Source organism: Simochromis diagramma, unplaced genomic scaffold, assembly GCF_900408965.1.
Source record: "Simochromis diagramma unplaced genomic scaffold, fSimDia1.1 OVJJ01000596.1, whole genome shotgun sequence".
Taxonomy (NCBI): Eukaryota; Metazoa; Chordata; class Actinopteri; order Cichliformes; family Cichlidae; genus Simochromis; species Simochromis diagramma.
The window spans coordinates 19660122-19677229 of record NW_024387245.1 but is presented as its reverse complement, the minus strand read 5'-3'; the positions used below and the strand labels follow the sequence as shown (position 1 = coordinate 19677229).

Genomic DNA, 17108 nt, shown 5'->3' with positions numbered 1-17108 from the left:
TGCAACTCTTATAGCATTCTTTGATCCCATTTAAGCATTCCTGTAGTGACACAAACTGGAAACAAAATACAGTGCAGTGAAACAGGATTTCCTCTCTTCACGATTTCTTATTTTTCTTTTTTATATTTGCTACACGTTTCAAATCAAAAAAAAAATTAATGTTAGACAAGGTCAACTAAATGAATAATATATGCAGTTTTTAAATGATGATATAATTTATTAAGGGGGTAATAAGCAAACCTACCTGTGCCTGTGTGTGGAAAAAAAGTTGGCCCTAAATCTAATAACCTTCTTATCGCTAGGGAGCAATTTTGGCCCACTCTTCTTTGTAGAATTGTTTTAATTCAGGCACGCTAGAGGGTTTTCAAGCATTAAAGGCCTGATTTAGGTCATGCAAAACCATCTCATTTGAATTTAATTCCAAACTTTGACTAGCTCACCTTTGTTTTGTCTGTTTGAACAATTCAGAGGTGGACTTGCTGGTGTGTTTCAGATCATTGTTCATAGGTTACTTTTTCACATAGGTTTGGATAGCTTTTTTTTTTTTTAATTACATTTTGTATTCACTCAAGTGATCTTTGTCTAATATAAAGTTTTTTTTTTACTTTAAACTAGCGATATCCCCATTAGCTTGCGCTAAATAATGCTAAGACACTAAACGGAGATAAAAACATATATAAAGCTTAGCATGTAAGCACTGTCAGAGCAGTCTAAATAGAGAGAGCTGCCAGCATGCCTGTCACTCTTTTTCATGTTGAACTTTTTTTTTTCCCAGCATTGGGCCCATATGTTCAAAGGTATTTTGTGTGATTTACAGCTCTCTGGTGTCATCAAAAAATTATCAAAATTTAGCTTAGGGCAAAAACCAACATTAAAATGCAATGTTTATACACCCAGTGGCACTACTCTTTTCTTCATAGATGAATGGATAGTACATTAAAATCCGTTTAGTCCTCTGCCTCAGACTCATGAAGGCTGGAGTTGTGGCTGTTGCAGTCTGTGGAAATGTTGTTAAATGCAGATTTTTCTTTTCCTTGCTAGAAACATTTTTTTCATTCCAGTCAGAGAAAATATATCTGTGAGACATCTGAGAGATCATGGAAATTAATTTGAAGGTGAAATCCATTGGATAGGAAGTAAAAAAATAACATTTAGATTTTTATTTTTTAAGATATTTATGTTGGGAGCCAAAAAAATAAAATAAAGGCTAGACTCAGGGGAAACAAACAACCTGATCACGTTAGTTTGTCTTTGTTAAACATTCATGGCAGCAGTTAATTATAATAATATGATAATCCTGAAAATAAGGAGTAAGCATGCTATATCAGTGGTTTCAGTTAGGAATTAGATAGATAAAATTGGATGGATGGATATGTTTTATCAAAAAGTCTTGAATTTACCAAACTGCATAAAGATGACTATGTATTTCTTGTTTGGTACACTGCAAAAGACTAATGTCAACCTCTCTCTTATTCCCCTCACATTCTGAAGATTGAGCATCAGTGGCTGTAGCAATTTCCTCTGGTGTAATTTAATTTTTCCGCCAGAACATATCAAGCTGATCGACTGAAGCTCTTTCTCATTCTCTCTGCATCAGATCCTCCGCCAAGGAAAAATAAACTAAAGCCCCCTGCATTGCTGTCAGCTAATCGGAGTTCAGCAGGTGTTGTTCTGCAATGGTCCCTTTCTGAAGCACAGCACCCTCCCGTCACTGGCTTTGTTCTCCAATCCCGCACCGAGCAAGGGGAGTGGTTTAATTTGGACGAGGACATCAGTGCCAACAGTAGCGAGATAGTGGTTCCGGGTCTGCACAAGGTAACAAGCCAGACACGCTGCTCCCTGCGAGACTAATCAGTCCATGCTCCCTGTTGAATGCCTTTGAGATTTTTATCTAAGCTTTCCTTCCGTGGTTTTACTTTTTCAGACTCTCAATTATACACACTTCATGGCAGTCATCACTTTTCTGTCATATTTCAATCTGCATGCGTTGCCTTTTTTTTTTTCTCCTCCAGTCTGTTTCATCCTTCCTCTTTCTCTCCTGTATAGGCCTACATGAATTCAAATGAACGTCATTAGCATTGCAAGCACAATCCGGTGTTGACAAAGTGTGGTTTCATCCTCTGTCCTCCCCACTGTGTGTGTGTGTTTGTGTGTGTGCGGATGCTGGTCTCAGGACTGTGTGTACGAGCTGCGACTTCTATCTCGACGTGGGGACTTGCTGAGCGAGCCCAGTCCATCAGTCAATGTCTCCACTGCAGGTAGGTTTGGTGAGCAACCTTGCTCACTTCACATTTGTTCCCCACCTTCTGTTTGAACCCATTCTACTTCCTCAGTCTCCTTGTCCTAACTCTTTCCCCCCTCTTTCTATATTTCTTATCCCATCCCTCTGTTCCCAGCGTTAGACTAAAATTAGAGCAGGGCCTCAGGGAAAGCTGTCCATTAGAAGCCTGAATGATTGAAATGGCTCCACTAATAACTTCTCAAAAGAGTTAGTGATTGAATTTGCACTTTTCTTATTATTATGTGAATATGGCATGAATGTTACATTAGCTAGAGTACAGAGACATTAAACGGAGAGATCTGCAACCCCTGATGGTGTAGGACCATCAGCACCAAAACACTATCCTGTTGATTAACACAGCTCTGCTGATAATCTCAGTTTTATATCTGACAGATTAAGTTATGCAAAATAATTAAGTTGCTGATTTGATGAACATTATTATCAGGGATGTAGACTGGAGATTAAATCTACCTAAAAACCTTTTAATCATGTAGAATGTAAATTCATTGTTTTAGTATTATTCTGTTGTTGCTATTGTTCTCAAGTTTGTGCTTTCCCCTTTAATCAAGTATATATTTATGTAATCCTATAGTTCTATCCATCTATATCCTTCTCTCTCCATCTACACACACACACACACACACACACACACACACACACATATATATATATATATATATATATATATATATATATGTATATATGTATATGTATCATGTCACAGGTATGGAGATCTACCCGTCCACTTCCCGGCTCCTGGAGTTTGTCCCAGAGTCGTTACTGGCCGGTGTCCTGGGTGGGGTCGGCTTCATGTTGTTGGCCCTGGTCTTGCTGCTGGGGTCCGCCTGCATCATCAACCGCAAGAGGAACCAGCGCCGCAGAAAGAAGAGCGATGGTAAAATGCTCCTCACTCCAGAGACACAGCAGACACTCACTTTGATGAACTGCATCATGAATATAATCATTTATTCAATAAAATATTGAAAGCACTTTCAATCCATTATATAAATCATGGCCCACTGCATGGATTTGGCGCTCCTCTTGTCCACCCCCTTCGTCCATTCACTTGTAAAAGTTATTGATGTCATTTACATTACTTGCTAATTAGGGTAATTTCTCATTAGTGGCTGATAAATGTAAGTGTAATTAACTTTTTGGACAAGCCTGGGTGCCTCGGGACCTATAATGGGCTCTTATTACGGTTGATTATGTTTTTACTTCTTGGTCAGTGTGGTTGTATCCTACTGAGTCAGATACCATCTTGCCCCTCTCCCTTCCTTTCAGAGCCCCCAACTGCCATCTATAAATGCTCCCCATCAATGTAAGTACCCCTTTATCATTTCATTATAATACCTCCCATTCACCTTTCCCTCTGCCTTCCTTTAAGTGTGCTGAAAATGCCAGCACTTCAGTTATTTTCTATTGCATATCTTTGTTTCCTTCCTCATCCTCTGCTGCTGCTGCTGCTGTTTTGGTCTCTCTCTATATATTTCTCCCGCCCCCTCTTTCACTTTTGCTCAGTCTTATTTTCTCTGCCTCTATTTCTCTTCCCCTCACACCTCCAGTTTTTCTTACAATTTTCTTCTGTCACCCCTCCCTTTCCCTCTTTTTCTCTCTCTCCCTCACAGAAAGACTTCAGGCACCAGCACTCCAGACAGTGTGCTGAAGAAAAGCCTGCTTCCAGCCAGCTCCCACTATCCCACATCTTCCTCTACCACCACCTCCTCTTCTTTGCAGACAGACTGTTCCTCATTTAGCACTGAGAATAATAATCGGAGGAAGCATCTTATGTCCAAGTACAGCAGAGACAGCCTCACTAAAACAACATCTCTAATTTCTCCTTCAATTGAGATGATCTCTAGAGGTCCAGATGGGCGATTCACACTCCCACCGTATGACACTGAGACTCTGAGTGTTCACAGCAAGAAAAGTGTAAGGTATGACCAACACTCTAAAGTTCGAAGGTCTGTGTCACTGCACTCGGAGAAGGAAGACAGGAAAGAGCGTCCATTTGTGCTTTCTGTTGATCTCCCGCCTTGCAAGAAGTCAAGTTATGATGGCTTTCCTGAACTCAGCAGCTTGTGCTCTGACAGTAGTTTGGCCACTATTCATCATCACGACAGAGAAATGACTCCCGTATTTCCAGTGCTTCCACATATCCGAGCTGGCCTTGGTCAGCCATCTACAACTGCAAGCGCTCTGGTGCTCCAAATGGAACATGAGAGGGAAAGGGGGAACCTGCACCGCTGCCTGAAGCTGGCTCAGGAGAGGGAGGAACTAGAGAGGGAGCTGCAGTGGTACACGTTAGAAAGAAACTCCACAAAGCACGAGCAGTCAGACTTAAAGAGGAGGGAGGATGGTGGCAATGAGCTTTTATGGGAATACAAGAGCAGCACCTTGCCACACAGATACTCCCTAGCCAGCAAGGAGAACCGTTGTTTCTCACCAAGCTTTTTATCATCATCTTCTTCCTACTGGGAAACGCATCCTCTTGTTTCTCCACCCACTTTGATTCAATCCAGGACCCATCTCAATGCATCATCAGCTGCAGCTCCCTCATATTTAAAGTCCAGCAATCGTCATTCTTCTCCTTTTTTGCCCAAACAGACTTCCTTTCAATCTGCGGAGGCAGGCAGTTTTTCGAAAGCCAGATTAACTCTCCCACATCTTTCCCTAGAGCACCAGAGACATGAAAGAGCAGGGGCAGCACCAGAAAGCTATAATGATTCACCACAATCCACAGGCCTAGATATGCAAACAAATGATTCATGTTCTGAGGCACAGAGACAGAACAATCTTAGTCATGGCAGCCTTTCAACATTGTCTTTCTACAGCAATAAATACACTGAAAGATCTAATTCAGCTCTTGATGCGTTGCCAGGCTCTTCAAATGTGGAGGTAGTGCTCCCCAAACCCACTGGTGAAGATTTGTGTGTTGAGATGAGTGTAGATGAGCCACACTTTGAGATGTGTCGTGTGCGGCCTGCAAAGCCAATGTTGCACCAACGAATTGCATCTCATGTACAAGGGCACACACTGACCCGCAGAGGTCGGCATCATGATATGAGGAGGAGCACAAGCTTGAACTGCCATGGCCCTGTTTCTGTGGATGATATATTCAGGGTCCCAGATTCTTCGCAACCTTTAGAATCACACATGTGGAAAGCTGCGAGCCAAGACTCTAAAATATCACTCTCTAAGCAGCGAAGTCAGAGTCTAGACTTGAGAAGACGGAAGGAAAGCAATTTCCTGACTCCTGATGCATGGATAGACTCTCTTAGCCAAGAAAACTGCTCTGCTCCATCATCTTGTCCTCCAGACTCGCTGTTCTGGAAACCTCAAAGTGCTCCTCCTAGGAAGAATTCCAGCTCTCCTCCAAATGATCATGCAGATACCAAATATGCCACCTATTTAACGCCTGCTGCTGCTGACCCTCTATTTTCAATGAGCCGTCCAGAAAGGCCCACAACAAATCCTAATGTGCCTTGTCATTACGAACCAAGAAGAGAGACCTGTCTTGTACCCAGTGCTGCCACAATGCCAGGGGAATACCAGGAGGACATGGAACAGGAGGGAGGTTATTTGGAGGCCGTGAAAGGAGCCGCTATATGCTTACTGCCCAACACCGATGCTCACGAGGTACTGGAATTGGAGGCAGGAGGCTACGATGGAGTGCCAGAGTCTGGCAGCAGCTACAGCAGTTATGCCAGCAGTGGCCTAGGAAGCATGGAGCCCAGTAATGGGCGCCTTTCCATGTGTAACCTTTCTCCAACACTCATAAGCTCACCTGAGACTATAGAGGACACCCAGGGGAACACCCAGGACATACAAAAGACCAAAATGGAACCAAGCCAAAGGTATTAAGCCATAATGAATAAAGGAAATTATGTTGTCTAGAACAAAATGTGTGGGATTACATTTGCAACTTGAATTAAACACTGTGTGGCAAATACAAGGCTTTCAAGGTTAGCCTAATATACAATTTAATGTAATTTATAGAAAGAAACATTGCACATTGTGTTTTCAGATTACAGTAATATGCTGTATACCCAATTTTAGAAAACCAAACTTTAGAGCAAGGTTATTCTTTAAAACATATCAAAAAGTTAAAAAGAAGTTTTTTAAAAAAGTAATTTAATCCTGCATTTTTGTATAAACTCTATCAAGGTAGAAGAGCATCTGATGATGTTTGTGTGTTGTTATTTTTTGGAATACAGTGTGAACAACATCAAAATATTTTAATCCATTTGAATCAAAATCAACATCAAACACTGATATATTGCATAAAGCAAAATATATTTCATAACTGAGAGTGAGATGGAGATTATAGAGTTTCTTTGTTCTACAGGAAAGCATTTAATAACTGTTTAAAAAAATGATGATAATATTAAAGATTTCTGAATATTTGCAAGCACACCTTCAGCATTCTGCTCCGTCTGACAAACTATGAAGCAAAAAACATGAAATAGTTTATTCTTTGCTGGGAGAACTCAAAGTGTGGCTCATAGTACTTTTCCATTTGTAGACAGTCATGAGTGTGTGTGAGCGTGCATTAAACATGCCTTGTTTTATGGCCTCTCTAGGAGAAAGGTCTCTGTCGATGAGAACTACGAGTGGGATGCTACTGATTTCTGCTCACAACCTGCTGACGTTCACAGTAAGCATTTTTATATTCTTGTTATATTCTTGTATGGCTTATGCTTGGGTACAGACAAGGTGGAAAGCTGTATAAATCTGTTGAAACTCACTGAGCAATTTATGTGATTGTTGTGTGGTTTATGATCCTCAAATCAATAGAAAAATCCACACCATTTAACCTGTGGGAATGTAATACTCCTCATGGATGGGGACACTGAATAAGGGCAGAGACATTATGCAAATTGTTTCTGTTTAAATGTGTAACGACATTGGAACATTAGCTCTCCAGCATTTCAGACTGTGAGCTGTATAACTGAACTAAAAATACAAATGACAATCACTTGTTCTAATGACTCTTTAATGTGCATCTTCCTCTTGAATGTGCATATATCTCTGATCCAGCACACACAGGTGCAAGATGCTAACAAGATGCATGTATTTTAGCTTAAATTAATTATTATATTAAATTAATTATTCTTTATATGGCAAACTCGTATTTGATCTGGGGATGTTTGTGACTACATATTGCAAGCACAAATTAAGAGAAACTTCAGATGTTTTCACTATTTAGCTCCAGTGAATTGACTTGAAAGTTAACCTGCTGTCAGAAGCCAATATTTAATTTCCAACCTGTAGCCTATGAGGGTTTCACATCTTTGGGTGTTTAAGATATAAGGGACAAAAGCCTACAGGGTGCACAATTTTAATGAAGTGAAATCTGCTGTAAAATATCAGGAAACTCACAGATACCACAATTTCACAAGTTTCTTTTTACCTACAGGCCTGTTTCCTTCGTTGAATCTGCTGAAGCCTGATCCGTGCCGCAGCCTACCCAGCATGCAGCGCTCCACTAAGGGACTGAAAAATTGCAGTCAGATTTCTCGGCTCCCAGAGCATCAAAGCAGCTGCTCTGCTGAGCTAGAACCAGACACTGTGCTGTTCTGACACTGCCAGCCTTTGGCTCGTCTCACCTGGTGTGTCCTTTCACTTACTGACTCGCATCAATGTCGACAAAAAAGTGCATGCGGCAGAATATGAGCCTTTGTGTGATCAATTTTAGTTCCCCTTTCAATCAAAAAAAAAAGGGGAAAAAAAAGAGAGAGGCCAGTACAGAACTGCCTTTTTTACTAGACTATTCTCTTTGCTAAGTTCAACTGAAAAGAATAATTTTCAACACATGTAGGTCCCAGTAAAAGTAGTAGAGGCATAAAACCATCTCTGTCTTTATGCAATGCTTTTAAACTTTGTTTCCCTTTGTGACCCATAACTATCATGCTTTCGACATTTTCTTTTGAGACTGTCTGCCAATCTGCCAATATCAAATCTGGTCACCGTGTTTTCTTGTGCACTTTGATATGCATTCATCATCCAGGGATGACTCAGTAACCAAACAAAAGACAAAACGATCACAGTCATTATCAAGTTACTGGTCTATGCTGGGATAGAGCTTTCAATATTATCTATCACCTTTGAGTTTAACAGCAGATATGTTAATGAAATGTCATCCAATAATGAAGATGACTAAAATACAGAAGGTCATTCAGCTGCACTGTTGCACAATTTGTGTAACCATCTTTCTAGAAGTATAATTTCCCAGCAGAGATTGAAATTTTTTTTTTTTTAGAATCCCAACATCTACTCAGTGTAATGAAAGGCTTCCTCACCATGCTGTCTCCTTGTTCAGTGCAGCAAGACCATTAATTATGTTCAGTAATTGAAGAGGGTCATGTTAGCTAAGATCATATTTCTTCTTGTTTATTTTTTTATGGTCATAAAGGGAAATTAGCCTTATTAAATTGTGTTGCTTAATTTGGCAAGGGTCAGCTCTGACTAATCAATGCTTTTTTTCCTCCTAGCAACACGTGCGTAAAAAACACTTGGGAGATAAGAGTGCTGCTGAAAAGTGGCCCCAGTTAAATGCTTTGCTTGTCAGAGTGTATTTTCACACATCCAGTCAAATAGTATATTAATACCATGGTGCAAAACGCACTTCTATGAATATGTTTTCAATGTCGAAAAACCAAAATCCAAAACAAAAACTCAGAGATCATTATAATTTACCTTTATAGAAGGAAACTAAAATTGTGCAGTGCTTTATGCGGTTCTTATTACACGGTGATTGTAGTTTTTAATAAGTAAGAAAAGAAGGTTCAATTAAGAGTATGAAGTCGTGAGAAAGTTGTATTTTTCTTAAAAGTTGCAAGAGATCAGACTGGTGTAATGTAAGTCTGAAAAGCACTAAAACACATGAAGTTTTATTCAAGCCAAAGTTTTATTATTTAAGCCAAACTCTTTTTGGATATTGTGCTTTTATCAGTCGATACTAGTCATACTTCTGCGCTGTAGGACTGCAAAATTCTGTTGTATGAAGGTCTTTTTCCCCGTTCCCACTGCATGTTGCTTTTTGTTTAAGTTTAGACTCTCTTCTACACTGACTCACACATTTGCACCGCTGGTGACCATTATGCCCAGAGACATTTTTAGCTGTATGGTGGGTAAGCTAAAGGATGCTGCAGAGCATAGAGAAGAAGAACAACACTGAAATCCAGATACTGAAAGAAATTTGCAGGCTGAATGTGTACAAGGACACTCATCTAGGGACTGATGTGCACTTTTATATCGATGACTTCTATGTTGGTCATTTGTTTAGCCCAGGAAGAATGACACACGTGTACCAGCCTTCAGTAACATGAGTATCAGATATTATTTTGATTAACAAAAAGAACAAAATGTTATTAAAGCCAGTGGTTGTGAGCAATGCAAGGTTAATGTTTGCTTTTATCTTTTAATATGCCTTTCAATGGCACACTATTTTGTGGAAAAAGAAGCAATGCCAGCTTTCGACGTGCTGGTGTGATTAGGTACTAAGAAGTTTAAAGAGTTTGCTTTGTTTTAACGCGTAGTGGAACAAATTCATAACATAAAAAAATCCGTTTTAATTAATGTGTGGAATAATTCCCATATCAAATTGTAAAAACTGATTTTTTCCAACCTCCTTTTCCTACTGCAGATTGTTTTTTTCCCCTGGAGGATCAAACCAAGCACAAATGTTTCACTGTTTCCGTAAACCTACTGAGAAAAAGAAATGCACCCATGCGTCACGCTCTTTTCTTCACGAACAATGGAGGAAAGGAAAAGAAAAAAATGGTTTTGGTTGCTGAACCTCTATCTTAAGGCCTGCACATTAGTCAAGCAAATAATTAACTCAGAACTCTGCAGTGTACCAAAGCATTGTGGGGTATCCATCCTATAATTGAAATTCACTCATAACAGCTACATTTACTGCAAATCAGTGTTTCACTTCTGTAGAACATTTTCATTTTCTGGTGTGCGTATTGTACCTCAAGTCAGGAAATGATAAAATCCTAAGTGCTTTGCAGACAATTTGTATTCAGCACCAGCTTTTTCTGTTTGTTTGGGTTTTTTCGCCCTACCTTTACAAGTATAACTAGTGCAAAATAGGTGGTAATATGTAACATATATATACATTAGAAAATGGAAAACACAAAACTGAAAAGTGGTAATGAAGCATAATAATACACTTTTAAGGAAACCTGTTCACAAAGAGTTGTGGATAATAGCGAAGGCTCATAAAGCTGATTGTTATACTGCTACCTTTTTCAGTTATTGTGTGTACTTAGGAGGATTAGCTTCAATGCGAGCTCTCGTTTATTATGGCCATTAAGAAGTGATTGAATTATTTGCAAATGCCAGGAAGTGACTCTCCAAGCTAGAAACTAATGAAGGTCTCACTGAAAGGAGATGTCATACACAAACCAGAAAAAGGTGCTTACATCCCCTCTATAAAGTTGAGATAGCTAGAAAGTAACTGGAGACTTCATGTTTATTGAATATCAAAGTTAAACTTACAATCACGGGATGCTCAGCATTTAAAGCAACTGTGTGATTATATAGTGAATGAATACTGAAATGGCAAAGATTTGTAGAAAAATAAGTTAAGTTCAGCCCATATTGCATTTTGGCTTGTAGTCTAAGAAACACTACATATATTTATGGCTTTAAGGGCTATTGTCGTAACATTTTCACATGTTTAATTGAGTTCCATTTAGATTCAAGTTTGCCAAAACACATTTGTCATCTTTTTTGCTGTAACAAGTCATAGAAAATAGTCTTTTGTACAGCACTGAAAGCTTAAAATATACATTATGCAAAGCCCAGATAAAAATGGAGAGAAAATGCAAATAAGCTCCTGATTATGAACCAGTGTCCTTCTAATGATCAGAAACACCTCAAACTCTTAAAGAAGAAAAAGTTGGCAAAAACTCTGAATTAATCAATTCTTCAGGTTTTACAAAGCCCCTGAAAACGTGGCATCAAATCCTAGATATTGTTCTATAAAAAGAAAGACTGAATAGCAAAAGCCATGTGAGACTGTATACCACCGGCAAGCCCCCCCCCCAAACCCCTCTTCATAAATCCATGAACTACGTCCTTAGATGGAAAAAGGATATCTGATCTAGTTTGCAGTTTTAATTTTCCTGAGAAAACATAATGATTTCCAATTCTGTTATTAATTTTTTTTTACATACATTTGTGAGTATATGTGAAGTGTTCACTATTGCCCTTCCTTGCCATGGTAAAGTTAATCCCTTCTTAGGTCCCTGCCTTAAGCTTGGTTAAAAACTACCAGGCAAGCTGACAACATAATATCTTACCTTTACCATTAGCATAATCAGTTATGAAAACGATGATAGATTTTGTTACTGAACAACAGCATAAATCAGCTATACTAAATAGACCTTAAAATTTAGTATATATATTGCTTTTCACAGAGATTAAGGAGTAAAATTTTCTTCTCACTCTACTTCATTTGCACAATGTAAACTGTAGAAGCAATCTGTGATGACGTACAAATATTGAGTTCCATTCTGCTCGTTTGACACTGAGTGGGCAACTGACTTCACTGACTGATAAAGTACTTGTATTACATATGAACCAGCTTCCAATTATACTAATGGTATTAGTACCGCAGCACCAGACAACCTCCATCCTGAGAAAACGATCTGAGGTAATGTCACAGTCATCTTTTTTAATCCTCGGCAATTCCATTTATTTAGACTTTTATATCTCTTTGACATCAGAGATTATGGGGTGGGACAAACACGTATTTCTTGTCTCTGGCTGCGGAGTAAAGATTTCACAATGCAAAGAGCAAACACTGAAAGCATTAATGAGTGTGTACAAGTGCAGCCTGTGCACAGGTAGTTCAACAGCTTCTTCTAACAGAAAACACGTGTAGCATTCAAATGACAAGAACTTGACATAATTTTACCAGAGTGGTGTGAATTAATCATTTGCACAGTCTCTGACTTTAGGTAAGAAAGGAATTGTTCGACAATGTAAAGACTGGGCTATTGATTGGATACTAAATGTGCTTTATAACTTAAAATTCTTTGTGTAAATTAACCTCCTCTGATGGGCTGATTAGTTACATATCCTTGTAATTAACATAAGCTATTAATTATCTTTTAATTAATAACCCTATAGTATCATTACAGAGTTCTCTATTCTTAAATTGACTTCTGACTTGATTAGAAACAGAATTTCCTGGTTGATTTTGGCAGTAACTGTCATTTTAGGTGATAACAGCAAGTGTTGTATTGCACTTGATGTATTATACTACAATTCCAAGGCTAGCCACTGCGCTGTATCATAGCAGCAAAACATGTTGATTTAACAAAATCTCTGATTTATTTTAGCAGTAGTTGCCCTTCTTGTTTTATTATTCCCTACAATATTTAAACAGATCTACCTTTAATAGTGGTAATTCTTAATTTAGTTTCACTAGTTTAATACTTTTGTTGTGTAGCAGTGGCAGCTGTCATGAATTTATGAAAAATAATGTCTTATTTTGTAGCCATCTTAACCTTGTTATGACAGTATTTTTGGAAACTTGGACGCAAGAAGCAAATAATACAACTAGCTATGAGTAGCCCCTCTTACTTTGCCACACAGGTGTCAGTCATTTAACTTAATATAATTTCATTGTGGGTGCAAAGTTATTGATTGCAGCAACTTTTCAAAAAGACTAATTTCATGTGGAATCTATTTTTTTCTCCATCATCTTAAGTGGCTCACTCATGCCCATCTCAAATCGCAATTACTGAAGGGGCCTAAGATCTTCAGTTGTTTTACCTGGAGGCTCAATTAAAAGTTGACAGTGTGTACTTTTTAAATCGCTAGAGGAAACATGGGTTTACAACTATGATTAGATATATAATTAAAATAGACAAACAGGTCACCCTGAGATTAAAGTTCATTATATCACAACTCCTGTCAGTTAACAAGTCATATAACAAGCAGAAAAGCCAAAAAAATGACTGGTTTCTCCTTTTCAAGTGTCGATGTGTTTATTTTGTAGTGTTACACTGCTGTAAATCTGGGCTTAAGCAAGCTGGATAAAACAAGCATATATAATATCTATATATATCGTGCATGTGTGTATGTATTCTATATTTAACATGACACTGGGGAAAAAAACAAAACACTTGATAGATAATAGTAATGAAGATAACTAGATATTATGTTATAGAGCTACAAAATAAAACAAACGTCCCACGTAAAATGCAGGTTAATACTTTCTAGCTTCAGTGTTCTAGCATTTTCATGCTACGACATCCAGGTTTTTAGACGTGCAGACAGTTGTAATTATTTTTTTTGTGCTTTTTCATCCTTAAGCAAACTACAGCAGGTATTTTATTTTGCATCGCAGAAAGAATGAGGATGGCAATTAATGCTTGTTGTTGTGGATAAGCTGTGGCTATTATCTCCTGCCAAGTGTAAAATTAGTGCGATTATCAGCAATATTACCATGGAAATATGGTTGGACGTGGATAATTTAAAGATGGAAACCTAAATGGGACTTTTTCAATCAGTCTATCTACACATCCAGCATTCAGCCTAAGAGGCAAGAATTCACAACATGTCAGCAAAGTTAATTACCTCTCTGAATGCCTCCCAGCAGAGAGTGGAATAATAGCATCAGGGGAGAGAATGACTTTTCTCCTGTTGTATTGCTTTTATTGTACAGCACAATCTTTCTTAACCCCTATTTCACTTTAATTAGGCATTTACCCAAGAGACAGAGGTTTTGAAAAACATCTGTGTTCTTGCTATCCCAAGGGCAATAACCTTGCAGTGGGTGTTTCTTATTCTCTCATTGATTACAAAGCGTGTTCATCCAGAATTGATGACCTTATTATATGGGGTGGTTTATTGTGTCCTTGAGAAGAAACATTTACCATAAAGATAAGTAAGCCTAATTTTCCACAGCCACTATTGATGTGATATAGCACTTTTTAGGGCTTTGAAATATGACAGTTATATTTGACTGATATTTAATGGATTTCTTTTCATTAACTGAATTAACTGTATGCGAGACTTCTGAAGCTACGACTCGAAAAATGGAGACTTATTTTTTTATCATGAGGAAAATATATGCATCTTTAATATTAAAAGCACAATATATGGATTTATATGGTTGAATTTATTTTCATTTCAACAATTATGACTGATATGAACCTTGTGATATGTGACATGAACCTTATTAAACATGTTGTCAAAGTTGCAAAAGTGACTGTAACTACTTAACAGAGTTCATCTTGATGTTTAAATAATAGCTGAAGATTTCTTGTTTATTTTCTCATGAAAAAATATGATCTATAGTTATTTGCTCAGTTTTGAAAGTTGTATTTTATGTCAGACATTCAGATTTCTGTGTAAATATTTCATTATAATAATGTGTTATCATATTGTGATTTTGTTAGTTCACTTTTTTTTTTTAATGTTATAGCCATTTGTGTGCAAATGAATACTATGTTGAGGTCCTTGCCTCATCGGTCATATTTTAACAAACAATCCTGAACCATTTGACTGTTTGCCATTTACTGGACAAAAGGTGTTCACACACATTGAATAGACTCTCCCACAGCAGGGAAGTAAAAGTGAATTCTTAAACTGATTTGCATTCTCTTTTGCTCATTTTGAATGATTTGCATGCATAAATGCTTTCAAAATCAATTGAACTTTGTTGATCCAAACCTTTTGAAGAATTGGGCTTTCTGGGAGAACTATGACTGGCATAGAAATTAAACCCAAAGTATATTCCCAAACTATAAAACAAGTGCAAGTACTTGTTGAGAAAGTTGAGCCTTTTTAGTTTAACTTTTGGAACTTTTGTGACTCGTGTTTTCATCTGCTTCTTTCCATCTCATCTGGAGTTGATCATCATAGATCACTAATGAAGACGATCTAAAGTCAAAATACCTATACATATCTTACTCTATCTATAAATAAAGCACATAAAAAATTTGCAGATACCTTTCGACTGAACTTCGTTTCAGTTATAATTTAAGAAATATTGTTATTTTCATCTACAGTCATTTATATTTATTGGTATGACTCTGTACTGGGACCACCCTGTCATGCTTTATGGTTTCTTCAGGTAAAGGTTTAAAAAAATAAATAAAAGATGGTAATCTGTTGCAAAGTGTTCCCTGTTTTTAAAGCAACCATTTCAAAGGCAACACGATCATTACACATGGTCTCAATCATTTTGCTCATGACGATGGTTTTCCATGAATTGAAAATTGGTAAAATATTTCCTCTATTAATTTCTCTCTCTCCCTCTCTCTCTCTCTCTCTCTCTCTCTCTCGATTATTTAAACTAGATATGATAAAGTACAGTTCCCGAATCCCCGTGCGGACTGATTCCCACACTAATAGATAACTTTAGGAAAAAAATGTCGTAGGCAAATTGTGATATATTTCCTGTCGTGTGCACTCTGGCAATGCAGCTACATAACACATTTGTCCATTGTATTTTGACATTTAACCTTTCTCAATTCTGACTGTCAAGAATGAAAAAAGTGCAATGGAAAAAAAAAAACATGCAAAATGAGTACACAGTGTTTCAGAAATTCTCAGGTCTGTTTCCTGTTTAAGGTGTTACTGTGATATTTTATGATTTGTCACTGTCGTGCCGGTTTGCCCTCAATCAAATAAGACTGATGCTGCCTGCAGCTGTTCATTTTGATCGGAGCAGCTGCACATCACATGTCCCCACAATCTCCATATTGCACCTGTTGATTTGTTTTGTCTTCTTGATCCCCTAAAAACGTCCCAAATAGCAGACAGGAACCACCAGTGAAAAGATTGTCCTTGACATGTTTTTTGACTTTGCCTGTGATGCGTATACAGTATGATGAAATGGAATCTGTTGATTGCTAGCAGCTTCGCACAACAGACAGACCTCTTCAAAGACTAGAATGCCTGATGCAAACTAAGTGATGCCAATGTGACAGAAAAATAGCAGTGCACTGGTGTCAGTGTGAGCTGTCATACACTGACGACAAGCAAAATGTCCTGCAGGAATGCACAAAGGCACAGCTTGGTTGTTGCCTCATACTTCATAATCACTAGTCAGGGATGAGAATGTGATAAAACCAAATGTTTTCTGTTTCTTTTAATGCATAGCCCATGGCTTGAGGTATGAAGTACAGTGATTACACCGTGAATGGTCTCTTTTCACCTCTAAATACAGGCCATCAATAGGCTTACACAATGAATGTTTACTGTTTCAGACAAATAGATTATTCCATTAGTCTAATTGATTAGAAACAGGTTAGTGGGGCCAAATGTGTTGGCCAAAAAAATAAATGAGATTAAAGCGTGTGGTGTCAGTCTGGTGTGTTAAGGTCAATGGAGTTTTCTTGCTTGTTAAAAGATTTCAGCTGCTCAACTATTCAGGCCCTGTTTTTGTTGTAAGTGATTATTTCTTAATGTTATAAATGTATTCAGTGAATGGCAGCTCTGGGCTGCAGGCAGATGAGTTTAGTGCCTGGACTTATAAAAGATCACTGATGTAATATTGTGTAGAAAAATATGATGACTTCACAAATGTGCAATGTTACCCATGCTACTCACCTATGCAGTTGTATATCATCACTAATGAACTATGCATTGATATGTAGCCAGGCTGTCAGTTTTATATGGTTATTTCAAAACCACCATTTTCTTTCCTCCTCAGTTCTTAAATGCTTAATACTGGTAAAAAAGCAAACAAAAAAACAACAACAACAAAAAAAAAAAAACGGTGACACAACATAGTGGGAATATGTCTGTGAAGGTTCTCAGTCATCCAGGTCATCGTAGTCAAAGGAGCTTGCGT

General features: G+C 37.9%; 1 protein-coding gene across 1 annotated transcript in view; it reads left to right on the top strand.

Moving 5' to 3' along the window:
* igsf9a (immunoglobulin superfamily, member 9a) overlaps positions 1 to 15423 on the top strand; it is a 65586-nt gene extending 50163 nt beyond the window's left edge. Inside the window, exons 15-21 of the mRNA XM_040000209.1 lie at positions 1598 to 1815; positions 2174 to 2258; positions 3006 to 3176; positions 3566 to 3602; positions 3910 to 6138; positions 6865 to 6938; positions 7701 to 15423. Of these exons, the coding sequence (XP_039856143.1) occupies positions 1598 to 1815; positions 2174 to 2258; positions 3006 to 3176; positions 3566 to 3602; positions 3910 to 6138; positions 6865 to 6938; positions 7701 to 7864 (2978 nt within the window). The 3' untranslated portion in view covers positions 7865 to 15423. The remainder of the gene's footprint in view (positions 1 to 1597; positions 1816 to 2173; positions 2259 to 3005; positions 3177 to 3565; positions 3603 to 3909; positions 6139 to 6864; positions 6939 to 7700) is intronic.
* Positions 15424 to 17108: the final 1685 nt, after the last annotated feature.